Source organism: Fistularia commersonii, chromosome 7 (assembly GCF_037954325.1).
Source record: "Fistularia commersonii isolate RoL2024-O1a breed Wild chromosome 7, RoL_Fcom_v1.0, whole genome shotgun sequence".
NCBI lineage: Eukaryota > Metazoa > Chordata > Actinopteri > Syngnathiformes > Fistulariidae > Fistularia > Fistularia commersonii.
In genome coordinates this window covers 7,758,758-7,779,477 of record NC_141290.1, presented here as the reverse complement: position 1 = coordinate 7,779,477, position 20,720 = coordinate 7,758,758, and the positions used below count along the sequence as shown (strand labels likewise).

Genomic DNA, 20,720 nt, shown 5'->3' with positions numbered 1-20,720 from the left:
TGACGTGAATGAAAAGGTGCATGTTTCTTTTTGAGGTGTGTGTGTGTGTGTGTGGGTGTGCGTGTGTGGTGGTGGGGGCTCTGGGTGTCCTCCCCCGCTGCAAGAATAGCCACACGATTCCATGAATGACTCCTGATCCCAGAACCCCCGTGGGATCCTCCGTGGACGCTGCGCGCACCGTGCGTCTGCGCGGGAGGACGCAGGGGAACCGGTGTGTGCGTGTGTGTGTGTGTGTGTGTGTGTGTGTGTGTGTGTGGAGGGGGGATCCCTGCGGGGGGAGGGGGGGGGGTCGGGGAGGGGGGCGGCTGAGACCGGGATTTAACCTCCCCGCCGTGAGAAGATGACCGCCGCGCCGCCGGGGAGCAGCGAGGCCGCGGCGGCGGCGGAGGAGCGGCTGGTCGTCAACGTGTCCGGCCTGCGCTTCGAGACGCAGCGGAAGACGCTGTCCCGCTACCCGGACACGCTGCTGGGGGACCCGCGCAAGCGGACGCGCTTCTTCGACCCGCTGCGCAACGAGTACTTCTTCGACCGGAACCGGCAGAGCTTCGACGCCATCCTGTACTACTACCAGTCCGGCGGGAGGCTGCGCAGGCCCGTCGGCGTGCCCGTGGACATCTTTCTGGAGGAGCTGAAGTTCTACGAGCTGGACGAGGAGGCCATCGAGCTGTACCGGGAGGACGAGGGCCTGGCGCGGGAGGAGGAGCGCCCGTTGCCCGACAACGAGTTCCAGCGGCAGCTGTGGCTCCTGTTCGAGTACCCGGAGAGCTCCGGGCCAGCCAGGACCATCGCCATCGTGTCGGTGATGGTCATCCTGATCTCCATCGTCATCTTCTGCCTGGAGACCCTGCCGGAGTTCAAGGAGGCCCCGGCGGGGGCCGCCACCACTTCAGCCGCCGCCGCCGCCGCCGCCTTCCCCGGCGGCAACGAGAGCGCGCCGGGCCGGGCGCAGAGCCCCAAGCTGGATCCCTTCTTCCTGGCGGAGACGCTGTGCATCGTGTGGTTCTCCTTCGAGTTCTCCGTGCGCTTCCTGTCGTGCCCCAGCAAGGCGGCCTTCTTCAAGAACATCATGAACCTCATCGACGTGGTGGCCATCGCGCCGTACTTCATCAGCCTGGGCCTGGACCTGGCCGAGCACCAGGGCAACACGCAGCAGGCCGCCTCGCTGGCCATCCTGAGGATCATCCGCCTGGTGCGCGTCTTCAGGATCTTCAAGCTGTCCAGGCACTCCAAGGGCCTGCAGATCCTGGGCCAGACGCTGCACGCCAGCCTGCGGGAGCTGGGCCTGCTCATCTTCTTCCTGATCATCGGCGTGGTCCTCTTCTCCAGCTCCGTGTACTTCGCCGAGATCGAGGACCCCGAGTCCCGCTTCCCGAGCATCCCCGACGCCTTCTGGTGGGCCGTGGTTACCATGACGACCGTGGGCTACGGGGACATGTACCCCTCCACCATCGGGGGCAAGTTCGTGGGCTCCCTGTGCGCCATCGCCGGCGTGCTCACCATCGCGCTTCCCGTTCCGGTCATCGTGTCCAACTTCAACTACTTCTACCACCGGGAGACCGAGGAGGACGACGAGCTGCAGTTCGTGCATGTGAGTTGCGGGTCGCCCGTGGACGTGGACGCGGACGCGGCCGCGGACTCCTCCGACCGCTCCGCCTCCGGAAGCGAGTCCTACCGGGACGGCGACGACCTGGAGACGCTCACCTGTCCCGAGGAGTACCGGGGGCAGCTGACGGATGTATGAAGGCCTCGCCGGATGGATGCCGCTTTGTTGCCATGGAGACGCGGGGCCCGGCGTGTGTGCGTGGACGGGATCCCCCGCCGCGCACCTGGAGAGACCATCTCGGAGGGAACGGCGGAAGACCACCTCCGAGCGCCATCACCACCAGGTGTGTGTTCCGGGGAAGCTCCGTGCGTGTTCGTGCGTGTGCGTGCGTGAACCCCGGATGTTTAAGCGATCGTCGGTTTGAGTCCGGAGACTTTTGAGTCTGAAACGCCAGGAGCCGCCGTTAGATGAGGTGTCAGCGCCGCTCCGTGGCCGGGACGCGATCCTGCAGAGGTGGAGGCGGCGTGGGGGGGGGGGGGGGCGTGGGAGTGGGCGCTCAGCACCTGCCCGCACACGCACACACATGCACGTCACTCAAAGACAAGAGTTGTGTTGCATCCATCTGCAGCTGCAATGTGCTCATCGGGTGGGGTGGGGTTGGGGCTTTAAATTATTATTTTTCTAGTGAAAACATGTGATATAACCGAGTTTATTTTGTATTAATAATAATAATAATAATAAAAAAAACAAAATAAATCATCTCCAGTGTGATTTCATTCTTTGGTTTTGTGAAAGGGGTCATCATAACCCTGATGAGGTGCATGCAAGCTTTCGTCGTCACCATAAGAAAACTAAAATAATTGCAAAAATACAACCTTCCGTTGGCAGCAAGAAGCTCCCCGGTCGGATTCCCACGGAGTCTCCACATGAACGGTTGAATCAAAGTGTGAATTTTTGTACGTCCACATCAAGTCTTAAAATAAGGTGAATGCTCTCATATCTGTAGATGACGGTGAATGAGGGTGTTGCACGTCTATAATATTTATGAATGGGAGGATGAATGGTTGCATGTCTCTACATGACATGTGAATAATGGTTTGACTAATACGATGCGTGAATGAACTGCGGGCCTCACTTAGTGGCTCTTCGCAGACGTTTCATGATCTTTTCTAGTCGACTAGTAACACAAATACGCTTGTTGACAAAAGATACTATACATTGGAAATGTGGTTCATATAGCGAAAGTGTTAAATCATTTAAATAGCGACATACAGAGAGACGGTAATACGGTCTAAGTGCAGAGCACGCCGGCAGCCGGCCGTCGTTCGTCACCGCACGTCTCTTCTCAGTGTTTGAACGGTAAATGTGAAAAAAAAGAGATTTTGTATAAAAACCTGGATCTAAAACTGGTGAAGTTAAGTGAAAAATACCTTTATATTTTACATTTTTTCCTTTCCAAGATGTGCAAGTGTAGCACGGCCTCTCCTGCCTCCCCTGACTGTACATCACTGCTGAGTGAGTGAAGGGTTGTGCATCTATGTGTTCTTTGAATGAAAGGGTGAATGGTTGTATGCCTGTATATTATGCACGAATAAGGGAGATATGGGTTGCATGTCTTTATAATTCTGGCGAATAACTAATGAATGAATGGTGGATGGTGAATGGTGGACTAATGGTGAATGAATAATAAAGGGTGAATGGTTGTATGTGTTTTTATGACCTGTGAATGGTGGTATGTCTGTATCATGTGTGAATGAGAGGTCGAACGGTATATTTCTGTGATGTGAAATTGAGCGGTCTCAGACGCTCCATACAGGAAAAAATAGAGTGGATTGGCAGGAATAAATAAAATACCAGTGGTGTCAAGTTTTAAGCTAATGCAGCCTCAGGGCGGCACTGGCCAGTGTCTTCCCGAGCCAGCCTCGGGGGGGCGTTGAACAGTGTCTCTCCCTGAGTCGGTCCCAAGCCTGGATAGATGCAGAGGGCTGCGTCAGGAAGGGCATCCGGTGTAAAACTTTTGCCAAAACAAACATGCGAATCAACCATAATAACCAGATCATACCCAATCGGTCGAGGCCCGGGTTAACAACGGCCGCCATTGGTACCGATGACCTACAGGGAACCAATAGAAACTGGGCTACTGTAGGTCAAAGAAGGAAGGCGAGTTCTGAAGCAGAGAGAGAAGAGGAAAAGCAAGAGTCTGGGACAGAGAGTAGGGACTTTGAATATCGGGACTATGACAGGAAAAGGTAAAGGGTTGGTCGACATGATGCAGAGAAGGACGGTGGATATACTGTCTGTCCAGGAGACCAGGTGGAAAGGTAGTAAGGATAGAAGCTTAGGAACAGGTTTTAAGTTGTACTATCATGGTACTGTCAGGAAGAGAAATTGAGTAGGGGTTATCTTGAAGGAGGAGTTCTGGAGGTGAAAAGAATGTCAGATAGACTTATGAGTCTGAAACTGGGAATTGAAAGTGTGATGCTCAATGTTGTTAGTGGCTATGCTCTGCAGGTGGGATGCAAATTTGAAGAGAAGGAAAAGTTCTGGAATGAGTAAGATGAAGTGATGCAGAATATCCCCAGAAATGAGAGTGTGGTAATTGGTGCAGACTTCAATGGACATGTTGGTGAAGGCAATAGAGGGTACAAAGAAGCGACAGGCAGATTTGGTATCCAGGATAGGAATGCAGAGGGACAGATGGTGGTAGATTTTGCAAAAAGGATGGTATATGGCTGGGGTGAACACCTTTTTCCAGAAAAAACAGGAACATAGGGTCACTTATTAGAGCGGAGGTAGGAGCCCGCAGGTAGACTACATCTTGTGAAGACGAGGTAACCTGAAAGAAATCAGTGACTGCAAAGTAGTTGTAGGTGAGAGTGTAGCCAGACAGCATAGGATGGTGGTTTGTAGAATGACTCTGGTGACAAGGAAGATCAGACAGACAGAAGACCTGTAAGTTCTCACTGAAGAGAACAGACAGGACTACAGGGAGCTACAACGTAAGGTAAGGACAGAGGTAGCAATGGCAAAACAAAGGGCATATGATGACTTGTATGCTCGGTTAAGGATAGAGCGGGAAATGTATTGACAGATGCGAGAAGAGTGATGGGAGGATTGAAAGAGTACTTTGAAGAGCTGGTGAATGTGGAAAGTAGCACACACAGTATGTGCCACAAAGTAGCACAGATTAGTAAAAGTGAAGTAAGGAAGGCATTGAAGAGGATGAAGAGTGGAAAAGCAGTTGGTCCTGATGATATACCCGTGGAGGTGTGGAGGTGTGGAAGTGTCTAGGAGAGGCAGCGGTAGAGTTTCTGACTCGATGATTCAACAGGATCTTAGAGTGAGACGACGCCTGAAGAATGGAGACGAAGTGTGATGGTGCCCATTTTTAAGAATAAGGGGGATGTGCAGAATTACGGCAACTATAGAGGGACAAAGTTGATTAGCCATCCAATTAAGTTACGGGAAAGAGTTGTGGAAACTAGACTGAGAGCAGAAGTCAGCATTTGTGAACATCAGTATGGCTTCATGCCTAGAAAGAGTACTACAGATCCAGTATTTGCTTTGAGAAGGCTAATAGAGAAGTACAGAGGGAGCTGCATTGTGTTTTTGTAAACCTAGAAAAAGTATATGACAGGGTGCCAAGAGAGGAGCTCTGGTATTGTATGAGGAAGTCTGGAGTGGCAGTGAAGTATGTTAGACCGGTGCAGGACATGTATGTTAGCTGTGAGACAGTGGTACGGTGTGCTGTAGGGGTAACAGAGAAATTCAAGGTGGAGGAGGGACTCCGTCAGCAATCACCTCTGAGCCCCTTCAGGGATCAGACAGATGATCTATGTTTCTATGGCCTTGAAACAGTTACAATGACCAAAAGACGGAAGGCAGAGCTACTGGTTGCAGAGGTGAAGATGTTGAGGTTCTCTTTGGGAGTGACCAGGATGGATAGGATCAGGAATGAGTCTATCAGAGGAACAGCACATATTAGAAGTTTTGGAGAGAAGGTCAGAGAAGCCAGACTGAGATGGTTGGGTCATGTCCAAAGGAAGTATAGGGAATATATTGGTAGACGGATGCTGGAATTGGAGCTGCCAGGCAAGAGGTCTGGAGGAAGACCAAAGAGAAGATATATGGACGTACTGAGAGAATATATGAAAGTAGTTGGTGTGAGAGAGGAGGATACAGAGAATAGGGTTAGATGGAGAAAGTTGATTCGCTGTGGCGACCCCCGAAGGGACAAGCTGAAAGAAGAAGAAGAAGTCAAGTTTTAAGATGAGGCGAACCTGATGGAAAGTGAGATGAGAAGAGATGAGATAGTTTGGTGTTATATAAATCTCCACAGGAAGGAAAGAATGACCCCTGGCCCTTCTTGTAGATTGCATTTTGTCCCGTTCAGAGTGCTACCAATGTGGATGCCCGGGTATTCGTAGTCCTCCACAGTGTCTATATCATGATTTGGACCTTCCAAAATCCATAATCAGCTCCTTTGTCTGAGGTCCGTGAAGGTGCAGATGATTCTGCTCGCGCCAGGAGGCAAAGGAGTCCACAACAGCCTGGTGTTCCGACTCATCACCCGCTGCGATGCATCCGGCCACGGCCGAGTCATCAGAACATTTCTGGAGTTAGCAGGACTCAGTACTGGCTCTTAGGTCAGAGGGGTAGAGCGTGAAGAGGATGGTGAAGAGGACCCTCCCTTGCAGTGCCCCAGTGTTGCAAACCGCCCTGTCTGACTGACGCACAGTGTTGTAGCCGTACGTACTGTGGTCTGCCGGCGTGATCGTCCACAGCCACGATAAATAACAACTTACAACCAAGTAGAGATGGTGTTGAATGCGCACGAGAAGTCCAAGAACACGGGTCTCAAAGTGCTCCCAGGCTGGTCCAGATGGTCACAGGTGCGACCCAGCAGCTAGATGACGGCATCATCTAACCCGAGGCCGGGCCTATAGGCAAATCAGAAGACGTGTTCTCACCGTGGGCCGGAGCTGACGCAGGACGAGCCTTTTGAGTGTTGTCATCAGGCCCCGGAAACACCCAGGTGTTGAGTCTGTAGCCGGGATTTGAGGGAAGAGGGATGCAGGAAGCCACGTATGACTCAAAATCAACTTTATTGTCAACATTGCCATACGTTCACCCCATACAGAGCTTTAAAATAGCGTTACTCTCAGACGCAAAAGTACAAAAACCAGAAAACAACGATAAGTTATGCTCGGGTAGTTATGGTTAAGGTGCAATTTTCTTTTGATTTGCTTTTAAAGTGACAGAAGTACTAAGGTGCAGTTGCAAAAAAGAAAAAAAAAAGAAAAGTGACAGCAGTTTCAAAGTGCAGTTGCATCAACAGTTTTTATTGTGCATTTTTAGCATTTAAGTGAATGTGTGTGAGTCCATGAAAAGGTTCTAGATGACAGTCCGATGTGTGTGTGTGTGTGTGTGTGGGGGGGGGGGTCACCTGCATTTCTGAGGGCCTTGCAGGAGAGGCGGGTGTTGTAGATATCGTGGAGGGAGCGGAGAGGAGTACCGCCAATCTTCTCTCCCTGTGCGCTGGAGGCTCTTGCGTCGGGATGCTCTCCATGGTGCCCCTGTAGAAGGTGGTCATGATGGGGAGGAGAAGAAGTAGAGATGCTTCTTGTGCTTTCTTGGCCAGCGATGCATGTTCGTGGTCCAGCAGGGGTCCTCGAACACATGCACACCCAGGAACTTGGTGCTGGTCAGCCTCTCCACCAGGGCACCGTTGATGGTCAGAGGGGTGAGCTGGGTGTGCTCTCTCCTGAAGTCCACAACAATCTCCTTCGTCTTCTTCGCGTTCGGAGAGAGATTGTCGGCACCGCACCACCGGCAAGGTGGTCAACAACAGTTATATCGCCTGCGTACTTGATGCGGACGTTGACCTTGCCGCACATTCTTTGGAGTGGCCTGTGTTCACAGCGATGGCACCGGAAGATAATAATTTATCCTTTATTAATCCCCGTGGGGAAATTCGTTCTGTGCAATTAACCCATCATGGATGAACCATGAGCAGTCAACCAGCGCCAGGGGAGCAGTTGGGGGTTCGGTGTCTTGCCCAACAACACTTTGACGCACAAGGAGGAGCCGGGAATCGAACCAGGTCGCGGAGATGAAGACGTTGAGGCTGTCTTTGGGAGTGACGAGGACGGATAGGATCAAGAACGAGTCCGTCCGAAGGACAGCACATGGAACCAAGATTCCGAGAAGCAGGTTACACGACATTCCCTGTACTCCTGATTACAGTTCATCTATCTTATTTCCTAGAGATCGCCGGTTTCCCAAACTGATAGACGGGAGACGCGGCTTATATCCTCTTCTCTCAAGAAGCCGCTGCTGTCTCACATAAGAAGAATGAAAAAGACAAGGACACTCTCAAACAGCATGTTTAGAGAAACAGGCGAGTGACTGGGAAAGAAAGTAAAAAGTGAAAAAAGTAAAAGGTTTAAGAAGTGTGGGAAGAAAGCGGGAGCTCTCTCACTGTAGATGACGCGGGAATGAAGGGGTGAATGTCTCCGTATGTTCTGTGAACGGTTGTATGTCTGTGCACGACTTATGTCTCTATATCACGTGTGAACGACAGGGTGAACTGTTGTGTTAGTCCATAGGACACGTGAAGGAGAGGGGGACTTGTATGTCTGTATATGACACGCGAATGAGGGAGTGAACGTCTACATACGATGCGTGGATAAGGGAGTGATCGCTTGCATGTCTCTACACGACGCGTGAGGAGAGGGTGAATGTCGATATGTCTGGAAGGTATGAATGAGTGGCTTGTGACGGGTGGCTTTGGATCCAAATGCAGCGGCAAAGACGCTACTGAGGCGCTGGCGGCGGGTAAAAAGGCGAATGTAGACGGAGACGGGCACGTGAGAGACGGCGGACAAAGACGGGGTCGGTTTCGGGAAGTCGAATGGGAGACTGAGGCAACAGGGTGACCCGTCCGCCGGGAAGGGAAAGAAAACAACCTGGCAACTAGCGGAACTGGGGCCGGGGCGTTTAAGGGGCGTCCTGGGCTGCAGGTCCAGGTCCACCGAATCAGCTGAGGAGGTGGAACCAACCGGAGAAGCGATGACACCCGTGACTAGGATGAACTTATATGATGTCTGAATTAAAGGATGAACGTTTATACGTCTCCATAGGACATGTGAATAGTTGTTTTATGCTTACGTGTCTCATTATGAGATATGAATGAGAGGCTGTGCGTCGATATGCTGTGCGAGTGAGAGGATGTACGATTGCACGTTTATAGAAGACGTCTGAATGAAAGACTGAAGAGCGCGCGTCTATTTGACATACGCACGAGAGAGTGAGTCGTCGTACGTGTCCACGTGACGCGTGAATGACAGGATGAATGGCTGTTTGTCCACATCATGTCTTTTAAGAAGATGAACGGGTTCACGTCCGTACACGACGCGTGAATAATGGGTTTTCATGACGTGTGAATGAACGGCTGTGCGGCTCTGTGATTGGTCACCGCTTCTCGCCCAATGGCAGCTGGCCTCTGGCCCGCGTGACCCTGGACGCGCACGATGAATGAATGAATATATAGTTTTATAAAGTGCCGCGCAAACAAGAGGAGGTCGGAGTGCCCGAGAGTCATCCGTTCATCCATCACGTGTCCATCCTGTCTCCGGTGAAGCTCCTTCTATGATGATGGAGGTCCCGGACCCACTCCCCTTATTGGAGTGTGACAGTGATGGAGGAGGAGGAGGAGAAACATCTCTTAGCAGATGAAGTCTGACCTTGGTTTGTGTTGAATGCGCGTTTTTAACCCAGGAGGACACTGTGAGATCAGCAGATCTCCGTCCATGTTCAGACCCTGGAGCAGATCCAGACGGTCTCTCAAAGTCACCCCCCCCCTCCCCTCCCCTCCCCTCCCGACCGTCTGCTCCTGCTGCTGGTTCACTGGTACGGGGTCGGGGGTGGGGGTTCTACATCTCAGGTGGCTTCCATGACGTACCGCATGCGGCCGCGGTCCGGAAACGTCTCGTCGCAGCGTTCCGCCGCTTCGTCCCCGGGATCTGAGCCTGGCGGAGGTCCCGCTTCGTCCCGCGGAAGGTCGTCCGCGGTGTTCAGAACCTCTGCGGACCTTCAGACCCGCAGGTTTTATTTTTAGAGACCGGATTGAATCATTCAGGAGGCAAAGCGGCGAGGAGCGGCTCCAGCGAGGGCCTCCGTCTCCTCCACAACATCCCAACAGGAGACTGGAATTCATCTCCAGTGAACGTTTTGTCCAAAGGACTCGGGTGGTCGGGGTTGGGGGGGGGGGGTGAGGGCGGGGGTCGGGGTGATGCTTTCTACCCGAGGTAGGAGGTCATTTCGGTCCACCGGTTCAGAGGAGGGTGTGAGTTTGCAGGTGCGGGTCCTTTGCTGTTATTTTCCACGTGTGAGAACTTCTGGCGGCGTGCTTTTAGAAGCGTTCTGCATTGCGTCGAATCTCTCCTCCTCCTCCTCCTCCTCCTCCTCCTCCCCCCTCCTCTGCTGCTGCTGCTGCCCTCCCCTTCCCTCCCTCCATCTCTCTCTCTCTCTCTCTCTCTCCTTCCCTCTCTCTCTCTCCTCCTCCCATCCTTGCACTCGTATGTAAATGCACGGGAAAATGTTGCAGGTTTACGAGAAGGGGACGCCTCCGAGCTCCAGCCGGCTCCTGCTGCGTCTCCGCCGGGGGGACGACGGGAAACACACTGCGTCAGTCCTCCTCCCGGGTTCCTGCTGATGCAGTGATGTCTGCAAATGTCAAGGGCTCGCTTATTGCTCCTTAATGTATCTCCACCCCCCGCCGCCGCCACCCCCGGGCTGCAGAGAAGATCTCCTCCTGCGGTATCCTGAGAGCTCCCCGCTCCGCCGCCGGCTCCTCTCCACCCTCAGGTGCCATGCGATCCGCCGTGCGTGTGCGTGTGCGTGTGCGCGACCCTTGACGGCTTCCCGGAGGTGCGGTCCCAGGTCGCCACCGGTCCGGCGTTCAGGATCGGCCCACGGTAAGCCCCTCTCCTCTCCGCAAACTGCTGACTCGGTAGAAAAGAGCCCAGCTGATGCGCCTGTCGGTCCGTGAACGCACCGCGCAGCCCACGCAGGAGCCGGAGTGCGCAGAAGGAGACATCAGTGGGAATATCAAATGCTATGCGTCACATTACCGCGGCTGCCGTGGGGGTGGGGGGGTGGTGGTGGTGGTGGTGGTGGTGGGGGGGCTTGGTAATCGATTCCGTATCGAAGTAATCAATCAGATTTCATCGGTGCATGAACACGACGAGGGGGCCCGCAGGCGCAGCAGCACCAGAAGATGTAAACAAACAAACAAGCCAACAAACAAACAAGCGGATAAATACATAAATATATAAATAAATAAAGTGCTGAAGATGCTGAGGCAGCAAATATCTCCGCTGTTTGATTTGATCCCATTATTGCCCCCCCCTCCTCCTCCTCCTTCTCTCTCTCCTTCCCTCTCCCTCCCTCCATCCCTCCATCCCTCCATCCATCCCACCCCCACCCCCGTAGCCGGGGCGACTGAGGCAGCAGTGGAAGCAGCAGCAGATGCTGGGGCGGGAGGAGACGGTCATGTCAGCCGCAGTGGAGCCGCACTGAGGCGGAGCAGCCGAGCAGCCCCTCGGATCCGCTGACGTTTTTCCGGCAGCTCTCAGGGCTGTGTGGGAAGTCGGAGCGGAAAACTCGCCCCCTCCTCCTCCTCCTCTTCTTCTTCGTCGCCCCCCTCGTCCTCCCACCTCCTCCTCCTCCTCCTCCTCTTCCCGAAATGACCGTGGTAGCGGGAGACAACATGGACGAGACCTCCGGCGTCCCCGGCCACCCCCAGGACGCCTACCCGCCGGACCACCTGGACCACGAGTGCTGCGAGAGGGTGGTCATCAACATCGCCGGGCTCCGCTTCGAGACGCAGCTCAAGACCCTCTCCCAGTTCCCGGAGACGTTGCTGGGCAACCCCAAAAAGCGGATGCGCTACTTCGACCCCCTGAGGAACGAGTACTTCTTCGACCGGAACCGGCCGAGCTTCGACGCCATCCTGTACTACTACCAGTCGGGCGGGAGGCTGCGCAGGCCGGTGAACGTCCCCTTGGATATGTTCTCCGAGGAGATCAAGTTCTACGAGCTGGGCGTGGAGGCCATGGAGAAGTTCCGCGAGGACGAGGGCTTCATCCGGGAGGAGGAGCGCCCCTTGCCCGAGCGGGAGTTCCAGCGTCAGATATGGCTCTTGTTCGAGCACCCGGAGAGCTCGGGCACGGCCAGGGGCATCGCCATCGTGTCGGTGATGGTCATCCTCATCTCCATCGTCATATTTTGTTTGGAGACGTTGCCGCAGCTGAAGGAGGACCCCATGGGGAGGATGGAGAGGGTGGGGAACACCACCGTCTACTACAAGCCCAACATCCTCACGGACCCCTTCTTCGTCATCGAGACCCTCTGCATCATCTGGTTCTCCTTCGAGCTGATCGTGCGCTTCCTGGCGTGCCCCAGCAAGCCGGCCTTCTTCAAAAACATGATGAACATGATCGACATCGTGGCCATCATCCCCTACTTCATCACGCTGGGCACGGAGCTGGCCGAAGACCCCGAGAACGAGGGGGTGGGCGAGCAGGCCACGTCGCTGGCGATACTCAGGGTGATCCGTCTGGTGCGGGTGTTCAGGATCTTCAAGCTGTCGCGGCACTCCAAGGGACTGCAGATCTTGGGGCAGACCTTGAAGGCCAGCATGCGCGAGCTGGGGCTGCTCATCTTCTTCCTCTTCATCGGCGTCATCCTCTTCTCCAGCGCCGTCTACTTCGCCGAGGCCGAGGAGCAAGGCTCCTACTTCGGCAGCATCCCCGACGCCTTCTGGTGGGCCGTGGTGTCCATGACGACCGTGGGCTACGGGGACATGGTGCCGGTCACCATCGGGGGCAAGATCGTGGGCTCCCTGTGCGCCATCGCCGGCGTGCTCACCATCGCGCTGCCCGTGCCCGTCATCGTCTCCAACTTCAACTACTTCTACCACCGGGAGACGGAGGGCGAGGAGCAGGCGCAGCTGCTCAACGTCAGCAACCCCAACATCCCGTCGGAGACGAATTCCAGCCGCCGGAGCTCGTCCGTCGTCAGCAAGTCAGAGTACATGGAGATCGACGGGGACATAAACAACAGCATTGACAATTTCCGCGAGGCCAACCTCAGAACTGGCAATTGCACTGTGGCCAACCAGAACTGCGTGAACAAAAGCAAGCTGCTCACGGACGTTTAGGCGGCGCTCGCGGGGGGCCGTCGCCCGCGGAGAGACGATAAGTAAGGAATGCCTCATTTACTCCCCCCCCCCCCCCCCCCAAAGCGCTCTCTAGCATTAGCCGTGCAACTATGCTACGTTATATAGAAAGGAAACACACCACACCTAGATAGAGTAACTAATTCCGCCGATCCTACAAATATAGGTGCATCCAAAGGACGCAGTGGATTATCGCAGCAGATATCCTCCGGGACCTCCATCTATTGGCGGGGGGGGGGGGGGGGGGGGGGGGGGGGGGGGGGGGGGGGGGCTACAAAGAACCTCTTGCATGGAGATGAAGATCCAACAAGTTGCACAATGCACGTCTGGAGGGATTTTGCAAAAGCATCTGCAGCCCGGCGGTACACGCCAAGAAGTTTGGTGACCCCCCCCCCCTCCCCCCCTTCCCCCTCCCACACACACACACACACACACACACACACACACACACTTAAAGGATCCACTGTTCAGCAAAGCACCTTATAGGAGGACGACTGGTCTCTCTTGTTCGGCTGCTGTGAGCGGATGGGGATCTTCTCACGCCGTGGACATCTGCGACGCTGCTGCTGCTGCTGCTGCTGCTGCCGCCGCCGCCGCCGCCGCCGCTCTCCGGCAGATACCGCAATTGTGAAAAAAAAAAATAGGCGAGCGATTCGACGCCGTGCCCTTTAGACGCGACACAGCACAGCGACCATCGGCGGCGCGCGAGCATGACGAGAGACTTTCCATTTTTGCTTTTTCGACGTGCATGAGACACATCCCGAGTAACGGAGAGGATGTTCTTGTTCAAGATAGCCGCTTTCCGTCCTCGCCCTCCTCTCACGCGTTCCTGAGCGCCCCCTGGATGAGTCTTTATTTTTGAAATGCTTATTATTTAAAAAAAAAAAACAAACAAAAAAAAAATGTATAAAAACTGAATGTTAAATCTTAAAGGGAAGAGTGCAAAAATTAGATCATAGCATGAAAAAAATGAAGCTGCATTATGGTCTTTGGACCAAGGTACTTTAGTATCCTGGTATATTTAATGCATGACATAAGTAATACAGCTTGTTGCAATTCAGGCACTCTGCAGTGCCCTATTGTCAACCGAGGAAATCAATCCTGGATGTTCCCGAATTCCAGTCCAATATATCCGAGCTCTCCTTGAGGACGCTGACTTTCTCTTTTAAAAAGTAGACGAATAAAGTAAATAATCATTATCGAAATTGCATTTAATCACAATAAGCACTGATTACAGTAGTATGTCGATTAACGCAGTGCATGGACCTTCTTCAAACAAAAACGTGAAAATGTAACATTTTATTTCTTTTTTTTTTTTTTTTTTTTTCAACTCATGCTTGCGTTTCCACGTCGAAATTTCGTCCGCGCTGGTTGGGAATCCGACGACAGGGACCGGGATACCAAATGTCACTTCATATTGCAGAGGTTTAATCTGTCATTAGTTGCTAGTGCCTTTATCAGTCTCACCAACAGGGCCAGTGAAAGTGCCTGTGAGTGCAACGGGATTTAGTGAGGTGGGCCGAGTTTCTACGCTCCGCTCGGTACGGATGTTCACGACGATGACGACGACGACGACGACAATGACGATGACGATACCACGGATCAAAAACAGGAGATTGTAAAAAAAAAAAAAAAAAAAAAAAAAAAAAAAAAAAAAAAAAAGGGATCCATGGCTTTCATGCACAGCACAGTTTCCATGCTGTCCCGCACTTATCATGCCCTTAAGCAGCAGTGTAATGTACTTTGCATGTTTACCGATCCAAACGAAAAAGGGAATCTCCACGTGTTTTATTAATGTCCTGTTCGTTTTTTCGCCCTTCCGGGTCTCTACCTCAGCGAGGTCGTTACTAACTTTGCTGCAGAGCTGCAAGGTTCGACGCAGGGCTTCCCATGTCATCATTCGAATGGAGTTAAAAACTGCAGTCATCCAATATTGAATGTGAGAGTCCCAAAGCAGAGTCTTTACATAAGCACTTAGGATAATTAGTTTACTCCTACTCCTTTTTTTTTTTTTTTTTTGCTTCACTTAAAGCCACGCACAATCAGAACGCTCATTTCCAGTTTGTGGCGACGCTCCGAACGGGGTTTTATATTTAGGTTCCTTTAAACCATGGTGCACACTGTTACTGTTGTGTCGTGGAAACACGTGTGAGCGTTCACACACACACACACACACACACACATACACACACACACAAACACACACATACAAGCACGCCCGCGCACACACACGCACGTCGGTTGAGTCGGCCGAATGTTTGTAATCGAATCTCTCATCGGGCGATCCAGGAGCGCCCTTCTTTTTTGCACGATTTCTTCCCCGCTGTGCGAACAGCTGCTGGACCCGTCCTCTCACTCGCCCATGACCCCGTGCACATTGTTCCACGCATACTCGTCTTTGAAAGAAACTGTAATGACGGCCGGAAGAACCTTCCGGCGCCTGCATCTCTTTACACGTATTAGGGGAGAAATGACACCAAATAAAAGCAAGATTATTATTTTTTACCAAAGTCTAGACTTTTTTTGTTCGTTACTTGACATGTGTCGGGTGGAGGCTGGGGAGGGGAGGGTGTCGGTACCGTCGCGTGATTTCCAAAGAATGTGTTCGCGCGGCTGTCGGAGGCTTCGGAAATTATCTTTGTACTGTATTCTAAGAAGGTGAAAGGCCTCGCTCGACGTTCATAAAGATGCACATCGGAGCCAAGGGGGGCGGAACTCCAGGATTTTTGTGGAAACGCAGCTCTCGGAAATACCGTCGACCCCGTTATCTGCGCTGAACGTTCCCTCGAAATCCGTTTTCTGAAGTCGGTGCGCTCAAAGTGTCCCTCGCTTGGGATTTTTAATAGTGGTCGTGAAGGTCTGGAGATGTTTTTGCGCATTGAGGGCCCAGAGGAACAAGCCGGGACGGGCCGAGCTTAGCTCCAAAAATGGCCGTTTGGTTCGATTCTCGTCCGATTTGAAAAAAACCCGCCAGCGGGAGGGACTGGAATTCAAAAAAAGCCTCCAAATAAACAACTGCATGTAAACATGCAACCAAATTAAATATGTAAAACTATAAGATGGGAAAATAGCCCCTATAGAGCGCAATCACTGTCGCGTTATTTTCCTTTTCTGTTTTGGCACTTAACATGAATAATTTAGGAAGAGCACGCCATATACTGGAATATCTGGCAACCCCTGAGCACAAACCCGTCCTATCACGGTATTAAGGAGAGGAATTGGCGTGCAAATGAAGTTGTTTTGCTCCTCTGTCTTTAGCGGAAGTCCGCGAGAAGAAACCCCCGGCATCCACGCGTCCTCTGCCGGGGCGCCTAGAAGTAACTTCGCGCCAACACCCCGTCACCGAGAAGGACCCGGTGTTTGTTCGCGTACATTAAGGGCTAGTTTCTTACGCTTTCCTTGCATGCCGGGACGCCGAAGGGAAGACTTTGGTTCCTTGAGGCCTCCCGAGCAGAATCTCGCACGCGACTGTCCGGAGATGTGACGATTGTGTCTTTTCTGTGAAGAACGCACATTTGGGGGGAAAAAAAAAAAAAAAAAAAAAAGGTGGAACGCCGGGGAAGACTCTTGCTGCTCCCGAGCAAACCTGATTGTATCCAGCCGCCGTTGTCGTGTTGTTTTTGTCGGAGGGTATGTCGGACGACGGCACGGTCTGTGATCTATGCAAGGGCATCTCTTTGTCATCCTTGTGTTACTTATCATTTCGTCGTACATTAACTCCAATAAATTTTTAAGGATCTTCAAGTGTTCGCTCATTTCTCAGAAGTCGGCGAGGAACCATCCGGATCGTCTCAGGTAACCAAAAAAAAAAGCAGCCAAGTATTTTAGAAGTGTACGGACGCCATTTTTTTTCAGGATCATTTTAATTTTTATTTTGTGGAATGATAGCGCCGCACAATAGAGTACTGTTGAAACCGGCTTTTCAAAATAAGATATAATATTTATTTCTCTTGAATATAGTGAAAGTGCGGGATTAGGAGGTAGCGTTAAAGTAGATCACCCCTCAAATTGTAATCGAGTACAGCAGCTACTTTGGGTTTCGGGTGTTTCCCCGTCTCAGCGATTTCTTTTAAATCAGTCAGGATGAAAAAAAATAATTCCGACAATAAAGTCTTCTAGACCCGAAGCCTCCGTCTGGAAGTCGGCATCTTCTCGCCGAGGCCGGCAGCAGTGATTCGCGGTCTCATGTAGAGGTTCTACGCTAATCCTGCCGCCCCGGGGAGAGGGGGCGTACTCCTGTCACCCCCACCAAAAACCATTATACGCACACACACACACACACACACACACACACACACATACACACAGGGTACGGGTATCTATTATACCGACTTCACTGAATTTGCAAATTCTGCAGTGACTGATTATTTCCGGGGCGTCCGATCACCACTGGTGTTTTGTGAACGCATGAAACTGAAACACCGCCAAGACAGCGGAAGTGTTTGCGTCTCGGTCCGCCCGTCCAATCTGTCCCCCCCGCCGCCTTCCCGGCGTCTCCGGAAGATTGCGGCCCCCGGGCTCCGCGCCGTACGGTGACCTTAGCGGGAGTCCTCCTCGTCCTCTGCATTGCCCTCAGGAACTGCAGCACTCCTCGCTCTGCAGCGAGGGTGGGGTGAACTGACGTGTGTCCCGCACACACACACACACACACACACACACACTCTTGGATGCTGTCTGCTGTCTTTGTCTCCTGCTTGTCCTCCTGTGTGCTGCGAAGCTCCACTGGACCATTACAGCACACATTGTAGCGCAGGAGAGGAGGAGGAGGAAGAGGAGGATGAGGAGGAGGAGGAGAGGCATCGCACCTGCTTCTGTTTGTTTTCTCTCCCACTTGATGTTCCCGGCTCTCGCTTGACTGCGAGGAGATCCAGATATAACCCACGGTCCTCGCTGCAAGCTCACTTGTTTGTTTTGCGCGTCCGCCTCGCCGATGCTCGCGCTGACGCAGTGACGGGCAGCCGGGCGGCGAGCGCTCTCCGCTGAAAACGATAGGAAGTGGGATAAATGGGGAAATCATCGTCCGTGTGCTCCAAAATCCCATCAGCGACGGCTACTTGCGGTATGAGGTCGCTTCTGAAAACACCTGGCGCAAAGTAACAAGCATAAAAAGGCTCTGGACAAGCATCTCCAGGCATGACCAGCTCTGAGAGCTTGGGATCTATCCATCCTGCCAGAAAGGCGCCTCTGAAAGCACTTGCGCCCGGTTCACTTCTGAAGTTTGGGACGCTGTGGTGTTCTGAGAGCACTAATTTTTCAGATACAAAATAAGGGAGCTGTTCAAGGAGAGATAGTGAGATGGCGCAATGGTATTTCCACAGCCAACGGCAAAAGGAAAAGCGGGATACACAGCGTCAACCATCATCTGACAAAAGTAAGAATGTTGCCGGGTGTCAAATCCTGAAGCGGTACCTTTGTGCAGGTACATTTTAACCCCAGAGTGTCCGGGAATTGCTTTCCATCAACCGGTGCAAAACAGCAAGCCTCGATTTGTTCACTTTCTGGATCATCTTCACCCGAGGAGGACGAGCGGCAGCCAACTACATCATCTGCATAAAAAAAGACCAGACCTAGCGTCGAGATCACACGGTGTACTCAAACCGCAAAGATCACACCATGGGAGCGGCGGGTCGTCGAGCCAACGAGATCTTCTCAAAGAACTGACACAGACTGAGGTACCTTAACCTTTGACCTCTGCTAGATAAGGGATAGATGTGAGAACACGGTCATGGGATACGTGGAATATGGCCCTTCCTCCGAAGCACTGGGCATGTTTAGATCCCAGATTGGGCCTGAAAAAGGAAGTAAAAAACAATATTTTGCACCTCAGTGGTTTTACTCTCTTCCCGTGGGTATGGAGTGCATCGATACAACTCGGATTCAGATCCAAAAAACAGCAAAGACACATACTGAACGAGATTTCGTCGCGTTGTTCTACATATGGCATTACCGTGAATAAGAATAACAGACAGAAAAATTTAAAGATGTGATAATAGATATACATCACACAGGAGGGAAAATATTTTCATTATATGTGCACCTAATAGCTTTGCTGTATGAATGTGTCTGACAGTCAGATGAATATTGCACAATTTTTAATTTTTTAATAAAAAAAACAAAACATAAATATACATATTTTCTGTATATATTTATAACAGGAGGATATGGTTGGTCAATGAGAATTGTTGCATGAGAAATTAATTTTGAACATTCTTATTTCTAACAGACATCATTTTTGCATTTCACCATTCCAATACAATACAGTATGTGTCACTAATTCAACGCAAAGTCAAAGGTATATACAGTTCCTTTTGTTTGTCCCTGGTCAACTACTGGGCCTCCTAAAAGATGAAAATGTCCAGAGCAACTCAAATAAGAAGCACCCAGGAGGGTTCAGAGGTGAGACATTCAGAATCACCTCACCTGATGCCTTTCAACATGAAAATAAGGCGGGTTCCTCCGAGGTGCTCCTCATCCTATCTCTAAGGCTAAGGCCCAGCCTGCCTGCCAAGGAAAGCCACTTCACCAGCTTGTATCCAAGAGTTTTTGACAATATGTGGGAGTTAGTGAACTGGGAGTTTTGCTTCCTGCCTCAGCCTCTTCCCCTCAACTGGCAACCCCAGCACCTGGATTACTGACCATGTCACCAATTCACACTTCTACCTGCCGCCACTTGTCAACAAGACCACAGGCCCAACCAATCCAGTTATTCTCAGGACAGAATCATGGCTTCTGACTTGAAGGTGACTCCTGACCCCTTCGTACATGGCAGAAAACTACCCTAGAGCCTGCTTGAGGTCATGTAGCTTATGGCCTACAGAACCATATTGTCTGCAACCAGCAGCTGTCTCTAGAAATCCTGTCCATGAAGATCGCGTATTGGAATCGTTGACAGGGGTCAAGCCTGGCAAAACCCGGCACACGTCAGAAATGTGTCTGATGTTGGGCCAGGAATGTGGATGCATTTTTCACATCTGTAGAGTGACCAGATGGTTTGGAGGAATGACCCTGTGACCCCATACCATTGGAAACTAGTTTCCATAACGCCTTGCTTAACTTTTTTGGGGCATACTGTGAAGTGTGTATTCCTTCTGCAGTTGGAACATACCATCCGGTCCTCTTTTTTGCTTTTCGCATAGAGATCATGTCATTAGCATTCAAAGGGGTCCTCAAATTGCTCTTTCCACCACTTGACACAGTCCCCAGGCATGGCCAATTGGTTTGCTTTCCAGAAAATCCTTGAGGCCAAACACAAGTTCTTGGCTGTGGTCTTTCCAAACTCCTACCGCCACCAGCAGGGTGTCAGGTTGCCACCAAGAAATGCGCAGATGACTTTCAAACAACAGCTCAGGAAAGCCCCTTCCACAGTACGGGCCGGGGACACGGAACACTTGGCCCCCCGTGGGATGTGGTAAAAATTCCTTAAGAAGTGGGAGCTGACGACCCAGTGGACAGGGTCCTCCACCAAATGAACCAAGTTCACCTGAACTAATTATTTGGGTTTACCAGGTCTGCAGTGATCATTTTCCAGCTCTGCTCCTTTCCTCACCCAAGAGTCCAAAGGTGTTCTGGTATCACATACATTTACGGTCAACCTTATACTTGGACATGATGATTTTTACTCCAGGAGACCTCCTAGCAACTTTGAGAAAGCTGGATCATCCAATGGCATGTTTGGTGCACAGACAAACCACCATGAGAGATCTACTTCCCTCCCCAAACCCTGGCGAGAAGACACCCCTCTCATTGAGTTAGGCAAGTCCTACACTGGGTTCTTTCTTGTCAAAATCTTCTATTCTTTTGTTCTAACTGCCTGTGGGGAGTTTCCGGGTCTAGGATACATTGGCTTGTTATGCAAATGGGAGAGTTGATCAGTAGACACTAGATCGAAAGGGGCTTAGGTGTAGATGGAAACAAACGTACAACTTTTGGGGATTT

At 51.8% G+C, this 20,720-nt stretch overlaps 2 protein-coding genes across 2 annotated transcripts; both read left to right on the top strand.

Moving 5' to 3' along the window:
* The first annotated feature begins 317 nt into the window (after positions 1-317).
* LOC147232572 (potassium voltage-gated channel subfamily A member 3-like) lies at positions 318-2,302 on the top strand. The gene has a single exon (XM_086149495.1). It carries the CDS (start codon positions 341-343, stop codon positions 1,739-1,741), a length of 1,401 nt encoding a protein of 466 aa, XP_086005621.1. The 5' UTR covers positions 318-340; the 3' UTR covers positions 1,742-2,302.
* An 8,962-nt stretch (positions 2,303-11,264) lies between these two features.
* LOC147232571 (potassium voltage-gated channel subfamily A member 1-like) lies at positions 11,265-12,992 on the top strand. The gene has a single exon (XM_086149494.1). The coding sequence runs from the start codon at positions 11,292-11,294 to the stop codon at positions 12,765-12,767; it is 1,476 nt and encodes a 491-aa protein (XP_086005620.1). The 5' UTR covers positions 11,265-11,291; the 3' UTR covers positions 12,768-12,992.
* Positions 12,993-20,720: the final 7,728 nt, after the last annotated feature.